General features: G+C 36.1%; 1 protein-coding gene across 1 annotated transcript in view; it reads left to right on the plus strand.

The window, feature by feature from the left end:
* The window catches only part of LOC136158237 (cytochrome P450 2C19-like), a 54306-nt gene that overhangs the window by 33950 nt on the left and 4595 nt on the right, over positions 1-15761 (plus strand). The window contains exons 5-8 of the mRNA XM_065920015.1: positions 314-474; positions 2085-2267; positions 10463-10604; positions 13867-14054. Coding sequence (XP_065776087.1) covers positions 314-474; positions 2085-2267; positions 10463-10604; positions 13867-14054 — 674 coding nt within the window. The remainder of the gene's footprint in view (positions 1-313; positions 475-2084; positions 2268-10462; positions 10605-13866; positions 14055-15761) is intronic.

Raw genomic sequence — 15761 nt, forward strand, 5'->3', positions numbered from 1 at the left:
AAAAAAAAATATATGTTTGTGTGTATAACTGAAACAATTTTCTGTACAGTAGAAATTAACAATGTAAATAAACTATACATCAATACAATGTAAAGATAAATGAATAGATAGACCTTATTTAAATCGGTTAACATGGTCTTTCAGATTAAGGTAAAAGTGATGTGTCAATTTTTGATTTTGAATATTTTGCTGTTAAGGGATTTTGTACAAGAAATATTGATTTAAAGTTTCCAACAGTCTACCTGTTGTTTCAAAAATAAAGTGTTTCATGTGTATGTTTTAATGATGTGTTTAAATGTTTGTTATTCTTCAGGATTGCCCTGTGATCCCACTTTCATCCTGGGCTGTGCTCCCTGCAATGTGATCTGCTCCATTATTTTCCAGAACCGTTTTGATTATAAAGATCAAACTTTTCTAAATCTAATGAAAACAATAAATGAAAATATCAAGATTCTGGGCTCTCCGTGGATGCAGGTGAGGCCAAGGGCCTTTCTTCTTGAGGAATCATTTATTCTCTTTTTCCCATGAGGTCCAGATCTCTCTATACACCAAGCTGTGAGGTGAAACTGTGAAGAGCACAGTACTACCCAGAGCTTAGCATCATGGAATGCTCATCTGGGGCTGCTGGCTGAGCCCTTTAATGTTAGACAGGAAAATGCTGCTGCTGCTGCTAAGTCACTTCAGTCGTGTCCAACTCCGTGTGATCCCATAGACGGCAGCCCACCAGGCTCCCCATCCCTTGGATTCTCCAGGCAAGAACACTGGAGTGAGTTGCCATTTCCTTCTCCAATGTGTGAAAGAGAAAAGTGAAAGTGAAGTTGCTCAGTCGTGTCCAACTCTTGGCGACCCCATGGACCACAGCCTACCAGTCTCCTCCATCCATGGGGTTTTCCAGGCAAGAGAACTGGAATGGGGCGCCATTGCCTTCTCTGAGACAGGAAAACACATGCCTGCAATTCAGTCCTGTTGACACTGTTCAGTGGTTTTTCTACCAGTTTTGAAAGCCCAGTTTCTGTAAACTACTTTGGTAACATCCCCAAAGCATGCCCACAGCAATAGAAGGAATTCCAGGCCCTTCTGGAAAGGCTTCCATTACTTACAAGTCTTGTCATTCAGTCTCCACCTAGTTACTACTTAACCACCTTAGTTGGCAGAAATATCTGCATTTAGAAAGCAGGAGAATATCTCTTTTGAGTGAAAAAGTGCTGTCAGGGGACACTGACTAGGTTAGGACTGTTTGATGCTTCAGCTGGCATCCTAACTGGCAAGTTATTTGCTTTGGGGATTGCAAAAAATGGGATTTTTTTGGGGGTAGGAACCACAAACCAACATCACAGGTGTACTCTATACTGAGCTGACATGTTCTGCCTTTTGCCTAAAAGACTGTGGTGTGACCTTACAGAGGTCACTTAAGTGCTCTGGTGCTCAGTTACTTTAGCCAAAAACATTGAGTTTCATGGTGTCTTTAGGACCCTTTCTGGAAAAGGAAATGACAACCCACTCCAGTCCTCTTGCCTGGAAAATCCCATGGACAGAGGAGCCTGGTGGGCTACAGTCCATGGGGTTGTAAAGAGTTGGACACGACTGAGCGACTTCACTTTCACTTTTTTCACTTAGGGCCTTTTCAGTCCTATTAATAAAATTCATATTTTATGTTTGAGTCTATGAGACAGAGGTAGAAACATCAGAGACCAGCTCTGTGCTCTATATCAGGCTGTGCAAACTTTCTTAACCTCCGTTGTCATCTACAAAGTGTGAGTCATTGTCCTTTGTGCCAACCCTTATTTCATGATTATAGAGAAGAACTGATGTAAAAAACAGGCAGAATTGATGTAAAGATGTTTTCATACTGGAAACATGATATGTAGGTGTAGGAAATGATTATTATTTTTGATCCCTGACCAAAATTTTCTCCTTGAAATACTTCTACCAGCATAGAAAACTATGTATTTGTATAATAAAAATACTCCTCAACATTTAGAGACCATATTTATTTTAATATTTATACTACAGTTTCCAACCAGGACTTGGCATGTAAGTTTTAACTGTTTATTTATTTAATAAACCATAGTTTTCTCTTCTAGGTCCTCAATATTTTCCCTGTGCTCCTTGATTTTTTCCCATGGAGTTATAGTTATAAAAAACTTATTACAAATATTGCTTATGTAAAAAATTATGTTTTGGAGAAAACAAGGGAACACCAAGCATCCCTGGATATTAACAATCCTCGAGACTTTATCGATTGCTTCCTGATCAAGATGGAGCAGGTAATAGGTTAAAGACAGTTCAATTATTTGATTACTTGTGCATTTTCTAGATCATTGAATCTTCTGTATTTACCAGGGATGTTTCAGTGGTTTGGCAAGCAATGCTGACAAGCATTTTAAGTACTTGTGTGCATGAATCTATGCTAAGCATTATGAAGATGTAATATTTAGTCATTAAATAAGTGAAATGCCTTGATTTTGCTCTTTGGGTGCTAATAATCTATGCAAGGAGAAGCAGAATGATGTCATAGGTGAATTGGAAACTGATAACAACTAGTTAAAAGTAACAAAATATCATGGTATAATATGATGATGAACGTGATCATAGCACACACAGTGTAAAGGGAATAAAGAAGGATGACTAGCTCTAGCTGGGCTTCCTGCTTGGCTGGTAGCTGCAAATAGATCAACATATTTGCATCGAAGGACAAGGGAGGGAATATGAGATGGATGAATGATGTATGTATGATGCTGTTTACATAGGCATGTGATGGCAAAGAGTAGGTGTGTAGACAGAAGAAGCCTTAATTGAGTGTAAAGTAAATGGATTAACAAAGATATGGAGTTATATTAATATTATATGATTCTGAGCATGAACCCTGCACTACGTGTTGGAAAGACCATTTTTCCCACATGAATTATCTTGGCAACTTTGTCGTAACTCAACTGACTCATAATTTGAGCATTTGTGCATTCTGGCCTCTGTTTCAGTAATCTAAATGTCAGTTTTTACATCAGTGGCACATCATCTAGACATCTTAATTACTAGTTTCATATTTAGTTTTGAAGTTGAGTAGTGTGAGACCTCTAATTTTTGGTCATTTTGTAAGATTGTTTTGACTTTTCTGTGCCCCTTAAATTTATGATAAACTTGTCAATTTATGCAAAGAAATCAGTGGTGATTTTTATAGAGATTGTGCGAAATCTGTCGATCAATTTATGGAGTAATGTTATTTGAAAAATTAACGTGAAATTCACATAAATTCAGTTCAGTCGCTCAGGTATGTGATTCTTTGTGTCCCTGTGGACTGTAGCACGCCAGGCTTCCCCGTCCATCACCTACTCCCAGAGCCTATTCAAACTCATGTCCATTGAATGGATGATGCCATTCAACCATCTCATCCTCTGTTGTCCCCTTCTCCTCCTGCCTTCAGTTTTTCCCAGCATCAGGGTCTTTTCCAATGAGTCAGTTCTTCGAATTAAGTGGCCAAAGTATTGGAGCTTCAGCTTCAGCATCAGTCCTTCCAATGAATATTCAGGACTGATTTCCTTTAGTGTTGACTGGTTGGGTCTCCTTGCAGTCCAAGGGACTCTTAAGAGTCTTCTCCAACACTACAATTCAAAAGCATCAATTCTTCAGCACTCAGTTTTCTTATGGTCCAACTCTCACATCTATACATGACTCCTGGAAAAACCACAGATTTGACTAGATAGACCTTTGCTGGCAAAGTAATGTCTGCTTTTTAATATGCTGTCTAGGTTGATCATAGCTTTTCTTCCAACGAGCGAGTGTCTTTTAATTTCATGGCTGCAGTCACTATCTGCAGTGATTTTGGAACCTAAGAAAATAAAGTATCTAACTGTTTCCATTGTTTCCCCATCTATTTGCCAGAAAGTGATGGGACCAGATGCCATGATCTTTGTTTTTTGAGTGTTGAATCTTAAGCCAACTTTTTCATTCTCCTCTTTCACTTTCATCATGAGGCCCTTTAGTTCCTCTTCGCTTTCTGCCATAAGGGTGGTGTCGTCTGTGTATCTGAGGTTATTGGTATTTCTTCTGGCAGTCTTGATTCCAGCTTGTGCTTCATCCAGTCTGGCATTACATGTGTTGTACTCTGCATATAAGTTAAATAAGCAGGGTGACAATATGCAGCATTGATGTACTCCTTTGCCAATTTGGAAACAGTCTGTTGTTCCATGTCTGGTTCTAACTGTTGCTTCTTGACCTGTATACAGATTTCTCAGGAGGCAGGTCAGATGGTCTGGTATTCCCATTTATTGAAGAATTTTTCACAGTTTGCTGTGATCCACACAGTCAAAGGATTTGGCGTAGTCAATAAAGCAGAAGTAGAGGATTTTCTGGAACTCTCTTGCTTTTTCTGTGATCCAATGGGTTTTGGCAATTTGCTCTCTAGTTCCTCTGCCTTTTCTAAACCCAGCTTGAACATCTGGAAGATCTTGCTTCAGGTACTGTTGAAGCCTAGCTTGGAGAATTTTGAGCATTACTTTGCTAGTGTGTAAGATGAGTGCAACTGTGTGGTAGTTTGAACATTCTTTGGCATTGCCTTTCTTTGGGATTGGAATGAAAACTGACCTTTTCCAGTCCTGTGACCGCTGCTGAGTTTCCCAAATTTGCTGGCATGTTGAGTGCAGCACTGTAAAAGCATCATCTTTTAAAACATGAAATAGATCAGCTGGAATTCCATCACCTCCACTAGTTTTGTTGGTAGTGGTGCTTCCCAAGGCTTGCCTCACTTTGGACTCCATGATGTCTGGCTCGAGGTGAGTGATCACACCATCATGGTTGTCTGGGTCATTAAGATCTTTTCTGTATAGTTCTTCTGTGTATCTTGCCACCCTTTCTTAATATGTTTTGCATGCCATACAATTAATAGTGTACATTTTGGTTGTATGTCATACCTTCACAATGTTGTGTGATCACTAGTTCTTATTTCAAAACTTTCTCATCACTGTACAGAAGCATATGCTGTGTATTAAATAATTGCTGTCCATTCTCTCCACCCCAGCATGTGTCAACTTAATCTGCTTTATGTCTATGATTTGCCTTTTATGGATTCATTGTATAAAAGGAATCATAGCATCGCCCCTTTTGTTTCTGGCTTCTTTCACCCAATATAATGTTTTGGAGCATTTTCTAAGTTGTAATATATATGAGCACTTTGTTTTTTTCATTCATGGTTGAACAGTATTCAATTGTATGTGTGTACTATAATTTTTTATGCATCCACAGATTGGTCAACATTTGTTTTGTTTTTCTTTGGGTGTTCTGAAAGAGACTGCTACTAATATTTGTGTACAAATTTCTTCATGGGCACATTTTCCTTTTTGTTTGATATTTTCCTTGAAGTGGAATTGAGAAGACATATGATATTAATAATTTTATGTCTAACATTTGAGGAATAGCCAGACTTTCCAACAGTGACTGCAGCATTTATATTCCTGCCAGCAATGTGTAGAGTTCCTATTTTCCCACATAATTGCCAATACTTACTTTCTAATTTTTAACGCTATTAAAGCTTGCTTAGGTAATGTGAAGTTGTATCTGGTTGTGACTATATTTTGTGTTTCCTTAATGAACAGTGACGTTGAGTGTATTTTCTTGTTTGGAGAAATATCATCCAAGACCTTTGCCTTTTTAAAACTGGGCACCTGTCATTGTTGTTGGGCTGTTTTCCCAACATATTGGTTGTCATTTCACATCTTTCATTATGCTTTTGATACATAAACATTTTAATTCTATTGAAATATGATATATATTAGACAAATACATATGTACACACATATGTATATTTGTTACTTTGGTGTCAAATTTAAGAATTGGTTGCCATTTTTGAGTTTCTAAAGCTATAGTACAATGTTTTCTTCTAAGTGTTTTATAGATTTACCTCTTGTAAAGTATTTTTCTGTATTTTTTTAGAATTTATTTTTAATTGGAGGATAATTGCTTTACAATATTTTGTTAGTTTCTGCCCCTACATAAACATAGATCAGCCATAGATAGACATATGTCTCTGTCCTCTTGATCTTCCCTCCCACTCCATCCCACCCCATCCCACCCCTCCAGGTTGTCAGAGAGCACTGGGCACTGTGTTAATTTGATACACATACATATTATAGAGTGATTGCCACACTAAGTGAAGTTTCTCAGCCGTGTTTGACTCTTTGTGACCCGTGGACTGTAGCCCACCACGCTCCTCCATCCATGGGATTTTCCAGGCAAGAACACTGGAGTGGGTTGCCATTTCCTTCTCCAGGGGATCTTCCCACCCCAGGGATCGAACCTGGGTCTCCCACATTGTAGGCAGATGCTTTGCCGTCTGAGCCACCAGGGTTACCACACTAGCATTGGGTTAAGTCCTCTATCTCTCACATAATTACTATTTCCTTTTTTTATGGTGAGGACATTTAACACTTTACTCTGTTAGCAACTTTCAAGTGTATAATACAGTATTGTTAGCTATAACCACCATAATGTACATTAGATCCCTAAAACATATTCATCTCACACCTGGAGGTTTTTATCCTTTGACCAATTATCTCCCTATTTCTTCTGGTACCACCACTCCCACTCCTGATAGTTGCTATTCTGCTCTCTTTTTCTGTGAGTTTCTTTGAGTTAGGCATTAAATATATATGTGTGTATCATATTTAAATTTTTCATCTATTTTGAGTTAAATTTTTTATATGGAGTGAGACAGGGTCCATTCAACGTCACTGTTCATTAAGGAAACAAACACAAACACAGGGTCATGTCCCGTGTTTTTCCTGCACCTAGTTGTTCCTGTACCATTTCACTGTCAGAGTAACTATCTCATAGTAACAACATAATTCTAATTCTTCCCTTCCATCCCTTGTAGCATGCTGTCATTCGTTCCACCTGTATGTAAGCATATATATATTTATATATGAAGTATTCATAGGCATTACTCCATCAAATACTTTGTTGTTATTTTGAACTTTTAGCTATTAAATCAATTATGAATGAGGAAAAGAAAACTTTTAATGTTTATGCATTCTTTTCTTTGTAATTCTTTATTTCTTTATGTAGATGTGGTTTTGATTGATATGATTTTCCTTCTCTCCAAAGAATTTCTTTTAACACTTCTAGCAAGGTAGTCATACTGGTAACAGATTACTTCTTCTTTTTTTTTTTTTTTTGATCTGAGCAGTTCTTTATTTCTTTCCCTGTGGAAACATCATTTTGCAAGGTACACAGTCTTGGTTTGTGGTTTCTTTTCCTCAACACTTTAAATATTTCACTCCACTGTCTTCATACTTGCAAGGTATGTGAGGGAAAGTTAAAATAATTCTCATCCTTTTTCCTCTTAAGTAAGGCACTTTTTACTTTTGGCTTTTTGAGAATTTTAAATTTACCTTTGATTTTTGTAGTTTGAAAATGTATGCCGAGAGTAGGATTTGTTTTTGTTTTTTGGCAATATTTTAATCAGTGTTCTTTGAGTTTCTTAGATCTGTAGTTTGGTGTATGATACTAATTTGGGGGAAATTCTGATTCATTATTGTCTCAAATATTTTTTTCTACTTCTTTTCCTCTTACTTTTCCTTCTGGCATTCCCAATATGAGTATGTTACACATTTTGAACTTGTCCCATAGTCCTTAGATTTGCTTTTTCCTTTTTCTGTCTCTCTTTTTAAAGTCTCTTTCTCTTTGTTTTAGAGGTTTCTACTGTGATATCCCCAAGTTCACAGATTATTTCTTCACTGTGTCTAGTGTAGTACTAAGCCTGTCTCCTACTATTATTATAGAACTCTTCATTTATCCTTTCAATTATTTCAATGTTTGCTTCATATATTTTGTGGCTCTGTTATTTGGTGCACATGGGTGTTGTTGTTATTGTTGTTGCTTAGCAGCTAAGTCCTGTCCGACTCTTTTGTGACCCCATGGACTGTAGTCCATTACGCTTCTTTGTTCATGGGATGTCCCAAGTGAGAATACTGGAGTGGGTTGCCATTTTCTTCTATATGGAATCTTCCCAACCTTGCAGGTCAAACCTGCAGGCAGATTCTTTACTGCTGAGCCACTGGAGAAGCCCACATATAGATGTATAATGTTATAGCTTCTTGAAGAATTCATCTTTGTTGATCCAGTAAAAAACACTCCATTCTCATTTGTTCCATTTAATTTCTTTTTGATTAAAATCTAACTTTTTTTTTTTAACATTCCTGCTGTATTTGGTTACTCACTGCTTGCAAAATCTTTTTCTCTCTTTTTCATTCAACATATTTGTATCTTTCAGTCATAAGTGGGCTTCTTGTAGACAATATGCAGTTTTTAATTGAAAAGAATTTACATAAAATATATTAATTATAGATATACAACATAGTGATTCAATATGTGTATATATCACAAGATGATTAGCATAATAAATGTAGTTACCATCCATTCACACATGGTTATAGGTTTTCTTTCTTGTAATGAGAACATGAGAACTTTTAGGATTTACTTTCTTAGAAACTTTCAGCGATACAGTACAGTATTAACTATAGTCATCATGCTGTGTAGTAGTTACCCATGACTTATTTATTTTATAACTGGAATTTTGTACCTTTTGAGTTCCTTTATTCATCTTGACCACTCCCTGTCTCTGGCAGCCAATGTGTTCTCTATATTTATGAGATCAGATTTTTAAAATATTTCACATGTAAGTTTGATCATATGGTAGTTATCTTTCTGTATCTGATCTGTTTCATTTACTGTGATAACTTCAAGGGCCATCCTTCATGATATCACAAGTGTTAGGATTTTCTTCTTTTGCATGCCTGAATTATATTCTATACATATATGGATATATTATGGATATATAATAGCTTATATATATATATACATATATATATATACACATAGAGTTTAAAATTTTGTTCTTTAAGTATCTGTCTTAAATTGTGAGTTTTAGTCAAAGTGACTAATTACTTTAATTAATATTGAAGAATTAGTTTAATGTTAATGACTTTATTTCTATTCTGCCATTTTTTTGCTCTAATGCATTTTATGATTGCTGTTTCTCAATTTTTCCATTATAATCATATTTTTTGTTTGATCAATTTTGCAGGCACCTTTTTAATGCCCTCTTCAAATTTTTTGTGTTTTTTTAATTGATTTCTTAGTACTTATAATGGGGATTACTGTTAATATCCTATATATATAAAATATATAGCAGTCCAGTATAAAATGCTTCCACAGTAGCTTCAAATTGCATATGTTAACTCTGCTCCCAGCCAATGTCATCTCCCTCTATTTTGTTGATGTTATAAATTTCATCCTTATATCTTTTCTGTCAAGAACAGGCATTTCTAATGATTTTTATTCAATTTTCTATTAGATAATATAGAAAAGAAGAGTTTTTATACTAGGATAAAATAATATTAGCTTTAGTATTTACCTACATTATTATTTTTAACAAAAATATTTATTTGTCAATCTGGATTTGAATTATCATGGAATACCTTTTGTTTTAACCTGAAAGATGATTCCCTTTAGCATTTCTTGTAGGGCCAGTCTTTTAAGAAGGAACCCCTTAGGTTTTATTTTGGAGATGTCTTCTATCACCTATTTTGTGGAGAGATAGTTGTGCCAGATATAGAATTTTTGGTTGACATTTTTACACTGAGGACTTAATAACTTTCCATTGATTTATGGTTTCCACAGTTTTTGGAGAAAAATGATATATTATGCTATTGTGGGTCCTTTGTACACCAGGGAGTGTGTACAAGGGAGTCACTTCTCCCTTGACACTTCAAACATTCTCTAGTTTTGGCTTTTGACAGTTTGATTAAAATATACTTTGCTCTGGATCTTTTTGGCTTCAATATTCTTGGAGTTTGTTTAGCTTCTTTTATTCATACATTCATGTATTTCACCAAATTTTGGAAGTCTTCAGCCATTCTTTTTTTAAATATTTATTTTTTATTTCTTCTCTCTTTCTTTTCTGGGGCTCCCATTAAGTGGATATTGGTATACTTGTTTGAGTTCCAGTTGTGTCTTAGGCTCTGTTCATTTTTCTTTTTTCCTTTTTCTTTCTGATAGTCACAGGAAATTTCTGTTCTCCTGGCTTCATGTTTGATTTTTTTTTTTTTTTTTTTTTGGGCTTCCTCCAGTCTGCTGTTGAAAAATTCTGGTAATTTTTTTTTTTTTTTTAATTTCAGTTATTGTACTTTTCAGCTCCAAAGTTTCTCTTTGGTTCCTTTTTATAGTACTTTTCTCATTATTCCCCACTTGTATATATATTTTCCTGATTTGCTTTAGTTCTTGTATGTGGTTTCCTTCAGCTCTTTGAGCCAGTTTAAGACATGAATTTTAAACTTTTTATTGAGTAAATCCTGTATGTCTGGGGTTCATCAGGAATGATTTGTGTCAACTTGTTTTTTACCTGTTAATGGGCCATGTTTACCTGCTTTTGGTATGCTTTCTAATTTTTAAAAAATCAAATCATTCCTAGGAAAAACACAATCATCAATCAGAATATACATTTGAAAACCTGACAATCACTGTATCTGATTTGTTTGGAGCTGGGACAGAGACAACGAGCACCACGCTGAGATATGGGCTCCTCCTCCTGCTGAAGCACCCAGAGGTCACAGGTATGATAACATGGTGGGCAGGGTGATTTCACGAAAGATATTGGAAAGAGACTAGGAGTGCTTTCCACCTTGTTTCTCTTGTGGTGATTTAGTCTCTAAGTCATGTCCAACTCTTGAGACCCCATGGACTATAGTCCGCTGGGCTCCTCTGTCCATGGGATTTCCCAGACTAGAATACTGGAGTGGTTTGCCGTTTCCTTCTCCAGGGAATCTTCCTGACCCAGGGATCGAGCCCAAGTCTCCTGCATTGCAGGCAATCTCTTGCATTGCAGGCAGATTCTTTAAGGACCGAGCCACAAGGGAAGGCCTTAAATCTCTGTTTGAGCACCTTAATGTTTTTCAGATTTAGTGAAGGGAAAGTAATGGGACATCTTTACATAATATAGCAGGATGACAGGAGTGAAGACACTGTGAAAGGTAGGAAAATCAACATAGCAGCATTTGGATTTCATGGGAGGTCACGTGTAGTGGGCATAGCCAGCATGAGTTGGCCTGTGGTTGCATAATGTCTTTCTTATGGAAAGATCACTCTGGGGTTTTCTCATCCTGAAAATGCAGTGTTCTAAAGCCAGGGCACAGAAAATGGAAATTCTGCTTTTTGAAACATAAATGGAAATCCTGGAAATTTTGTGAGACTGCCTGATGAAACTTTCAGTGTTGTGAGTGCTTTAAAAAGTTATATTTACAGGGAATTGGTTTAAGATGTGCATATAAAGGAATTTTATTAGTCAAGAAGTTTATTTCCAGGAAAATATTTCTTACCAAAATAAGAATTTGATAGTGGTGGGGGTTGGGGTCAATAATTTTATCCTTGCAAATAACTTTTTGTTAGAAATTAACCTTTAAAGAGTTAGCAGTTGTGAACAGCAGTTTAGAAATACACATGATCTTCTGTTGTGTTAGGGTTTCAGTAAAATGACCATAGCCTAACAGGCCAGGGTTAGCTTTTTAAAATTGGAGAGGCAGCCAACACATCTTCAACAAATTTTTGAAACACAGAGCATATTGAGAGGTGACAGTGAAGTCAGAAAGAGAATGAAGTTATGGCCTATATGTCAGAAGAGGAAGTTGTATAATAAGGAGAGTCATTTGTGTCCTTACCATCCTGTAAGTTTCAGTATTTAGAAGTACCAAGAGTCAAAGAGGATGGAGGGAGAAATAGGCTGATAAAGGTAACTGTCCCAGTCACAACCATTTGACAGCTCCTTTTATCAGACCATTCGTTCCCCAATAGGATGAGAGAAGCTTATTGCTTAGAGAAACTGAAACTAAGAGACTTTACACTCAGGACACTGGGCAGAGACAGGGGCAAAGAGTGAGGTCATGACTTGGAGGAAAGGTTAAGAAATCCCCTTCTTGAATTCAGGGACTCTTAGTTCCTTTCTCCATCCTGGTTTCTGAATTTGAACAGCCAGAGAAAAACTCCAGAGAGTGAGCACTCTGGAGAAAAGGCCTCCAAATTTTACCATGTAGATAGAAAATTCTCTTGACATGTCTAGCAGAGTGAATGAAATAAAAATTTCCACCCCAAGACACAGGTCATGAAATTTCTGAACACCAGAATAAAAGAGAAAAATCACAAAAACTTTCAGAGATGTTGGTCCTTTATTGGATCGAAACCTGATGGTCCAGAGTCGACGATGAGAGAGTGAAAGAAGGAAAGAGGCAAATACTCCCTGGGTTACGCAGCTGGCTTTTGCGCTCCAGGGAATCAGCCAAAAATAGAGAGAGAGAAAGAAGGAAAGACAGACATGGGGACCCAAGCTCTGATGGAGCAAAGGTGTTTTAATCAACATGGTGTGGGCATATATACTGTCTTACAAGGTAGTTATTCTCAGCAAAGATAAAGATTAAAATTCCAGACTTACAAAACATAAGGCAATCCCTGTTAAAGTGAAAGAGTTGTAAACAATCACTTTTTACCATATGGTTCATAAGAAGGAAGAGGGTACTTATCACTGTGTTGAAAAACTAATGAAGGAAATGCTTGGATTCCTCAGCCCAGGGAAAGGCATGCCTCTCCTCTTAATTCCTGAATATTCAGGAATTAATAAGGACCAGAGGATTCCTGACAGATCCAAAACAGCACACAGGAAGCTTCCTGTTAGGTGCTTCCTGACACAGAGAGATGTAGCATGTCATAGATAAAGGATTAGAGTTTACTAAGGCATCAGAATTCAAGTAAACTATCAAACTTTCATGTTCAAATGCCTGAAGTCATGTCAGAGAAAGTCATGGGCTTCAGGAATCTTGAGAACTCTTGAAGCAGAAAAAGTGTCAGGGCTGTTGCTAGATAGCAGGCCTGGAAAATATCCACTTCTAAATGGATCAGGTGGATAAAGCAGGTATGAAGGGAGATGCCAAGAACAAAAGACAAAAGGTGATGGATTGTTTGTGGCTTCTGAATAATAGGAAAATTATTATTAGGAGTTTGAAACATCTACCTCAGTATTTGGAAATAATCCTAAATCAGGGTACAGAGTTTTATGAATTGAACTAAAGAAACATAGTAAGGTCCAAGAAGTTACCAAAAGGAAGCATAATCATAGTTTTCTTATGAGTGAACATTGTTTATTTAGTCAGAATCATGTTAAAATGAATGTTCTAAGAGCTAAAAATTATGGTTTAAATATATTGGAAGTGGGGTAAGGGGATTTGTATGTGTATTTTGTATGAGGTGGGGATAGAGATGTACATTCTCAGCTCTCATACCAGGAAATCAGATATTGTTTAAAAATCTGTATATAAAAAATAGAAAGAGTCATTGATTAGAAATAGGACAAAAATTTCAGAAGAAATCACTACAATGTTGAAAGTGACATCATTTGGCAATTGGAGGATGAAGAGAGTAGCACTGCATATTGCACACACAGAATACACAAATACACTAAAACACATATAATTTACCTTTTCAATCTGCATATTGTTTTGATATAAAATTAATAGATTCCTGTTTTTCTCCCTCCAGTGACTTTAGTTTCTTTATCTTGTGTTTTTATTTTCAAACTTTTCATCATTTCTGCTTGTATTACTGTGTATGCTAACATAGAAGTCTCTTTAGCTGTATCTTAAGTCTAGCTTGTCAGAGACTTACATGTATTTGTATTATGGCAATTCTCTCTCCATGTTGAGGTGCATTTCTGAGCATATAACTTAAGTGTATAATGTTGGGATACCTTCATGAAGCATCATGCATCCCTGAATTGCTGTGCAAATGTGGTGTGCAATTTTTCCTTCTTCAGTCTTACTTATCTCTTATCAGCTAAGATCCAGGAAGAGATTGACCGTGTGATTGGCAGACACCGGAGCCCCTGCATGCAGGACAGAACCCGCATGCCTTACATGGATGCTGTGGTGCATGAGATTCAGAGATACATTGACCTGGCTCCCACAAGCGTACCTCATGCTGTGAACTGTGATGTTAAATTCAGAAACTACCTCATCCCCAAGGTAACATTGGTTTCTCTTATACTGACCTCAGTGGTACTGAAGTTCCCATTTTAGACAGTTTGGGTGCCATCCTCTATGAAAGCAAGATGAAAGAAGTATAAGTAATCATTTGTGTGCAGGCTTGATGAATTGTGTATTTTTTCCAGTTTAGTCTGTAAAGCTTTATAACAGATTTATAACAGCTAGCAGTGTAAGACTTCCAAATTTTCTATTTCTTTTATCTGGTTTGACGAAGATTAACTGTTTACATTTCCAAATGAGTGTTAGTATCAATTTGTCAGTTTACCAAAACGCTGCAGGGATTTTTGTCAGGGTGATATGAGGTCAATTTGGAAAGATATAACATCATGGCATGTTGAATCATTGCATTAATTAATATGATATATGGTCCAGTTTTGAAAGGCTTTAATTTTCTCAGTAATTTTTTTCTGTACAGTGGCTTACGTATCTTTTCTTTTTTCCCCTTAGGTGCTTATTGTTGTTTTAAAATGCCTTTTCCATTCTATTATCTGGATTGAAAATATAATTGATTTTATCATTTTAATAACTTTATAAGAAACAATCTTGCCAAATTTAAAAATCAGTGTTTAAAATTTCCCTCTAGATTAATCGCAATTTCTCTATACATTGTCATGCTGTCTGGGCTGATAACTTTCTTTTAGCCTTGTTTTCACTTCTGATCTCAGTAAATGGTGGCTAACATTTCACTATTGATAATGATATTTTATGTACATTTTGCTACGTACTTTTTAAAGAATCAGAGTGGAAAATATGTTCTCATTTTTAATGCTATTTTTAGTCATGGACATATATATATATATATATAATTTTTTCATATTGATATCTGTACTTATTGGTATGGTTGAATACATTGACTTCACTTTTCCCACTGAATATGCATATTATAAGTATATATACGCAGTTGGATTTCATTTGCTACATTCTGTTCAGGACTTTACTGATTATGGTATGAGATTTTTGGTTTACAACTTTTCTTCCTCAACATTTTTTCATTGAATTTCTGTTTTAAAGGTCAAGCTGGCATGATAAAATTAGGTGAGAAATGTTTCAAAGTGTGGGTGTATATTTATTGTTTTCCTCATTTCTACCTTTGGCCACTTAGTGTGTCTTTGAAATGTCTAGTTACTTTTGGTTAAATACCAATTTTTATAAATGAAAAAATGCAGAGTTCGGATATTATTTATTTTATTCCAGAAAGGGTCCATCCCTCTCCTCTTTGGCAGATGGAATGATGTAACTTCTCCCATTTTGAGTATTTTGAGTAAAATTTGAACATTGACAGAGACTAATACTAACTTTCGGTGTCAGCTTTCCTCTTTGAGGTTCTCCAAACTTTGGAATATTGAGAGAGATTTTTGTCTTAGCAGATTTCTCATGCTCTCTAACACAGAATATCTGTATATATTCAGACTTTCTAATTGGTGTGCTGAAACTTCTCTTATCAACTTGAAGCCAAGACATATTACTATTAAAATTACAAAATAATATAACTAAAATTTATATTTTGCTGGGGAAAGAAAGCAATGAGATTCTTAAGGTACAAGTACTAGTGCCAGTTCTTGGAGAAGACAGAATTGATGATTTTACTAGATTATGAGACGTGTCTCAGTGATTGCAGTTTTGATATAAGGGTTAGGACTTCAAGTCCTAACTGAGAGAAGACTTTTCTTTTGTGACACTGGGGTC

This window comes from Muntiacus reevesi, chromosome 2 (genome assembly GCF_963930625.1).
Source record: "Muntiacus reevesi chromosome 2, mMunRee1.1, whole genome shotgun sequence".
Classification (NCBI taxonomy): domain Eukaryota; kingdom Metazoa; phylum Chordata; class Mammalia; order Artiodactyla; family Cervidae; genus Muntiacus; species Muntiacus reevesi.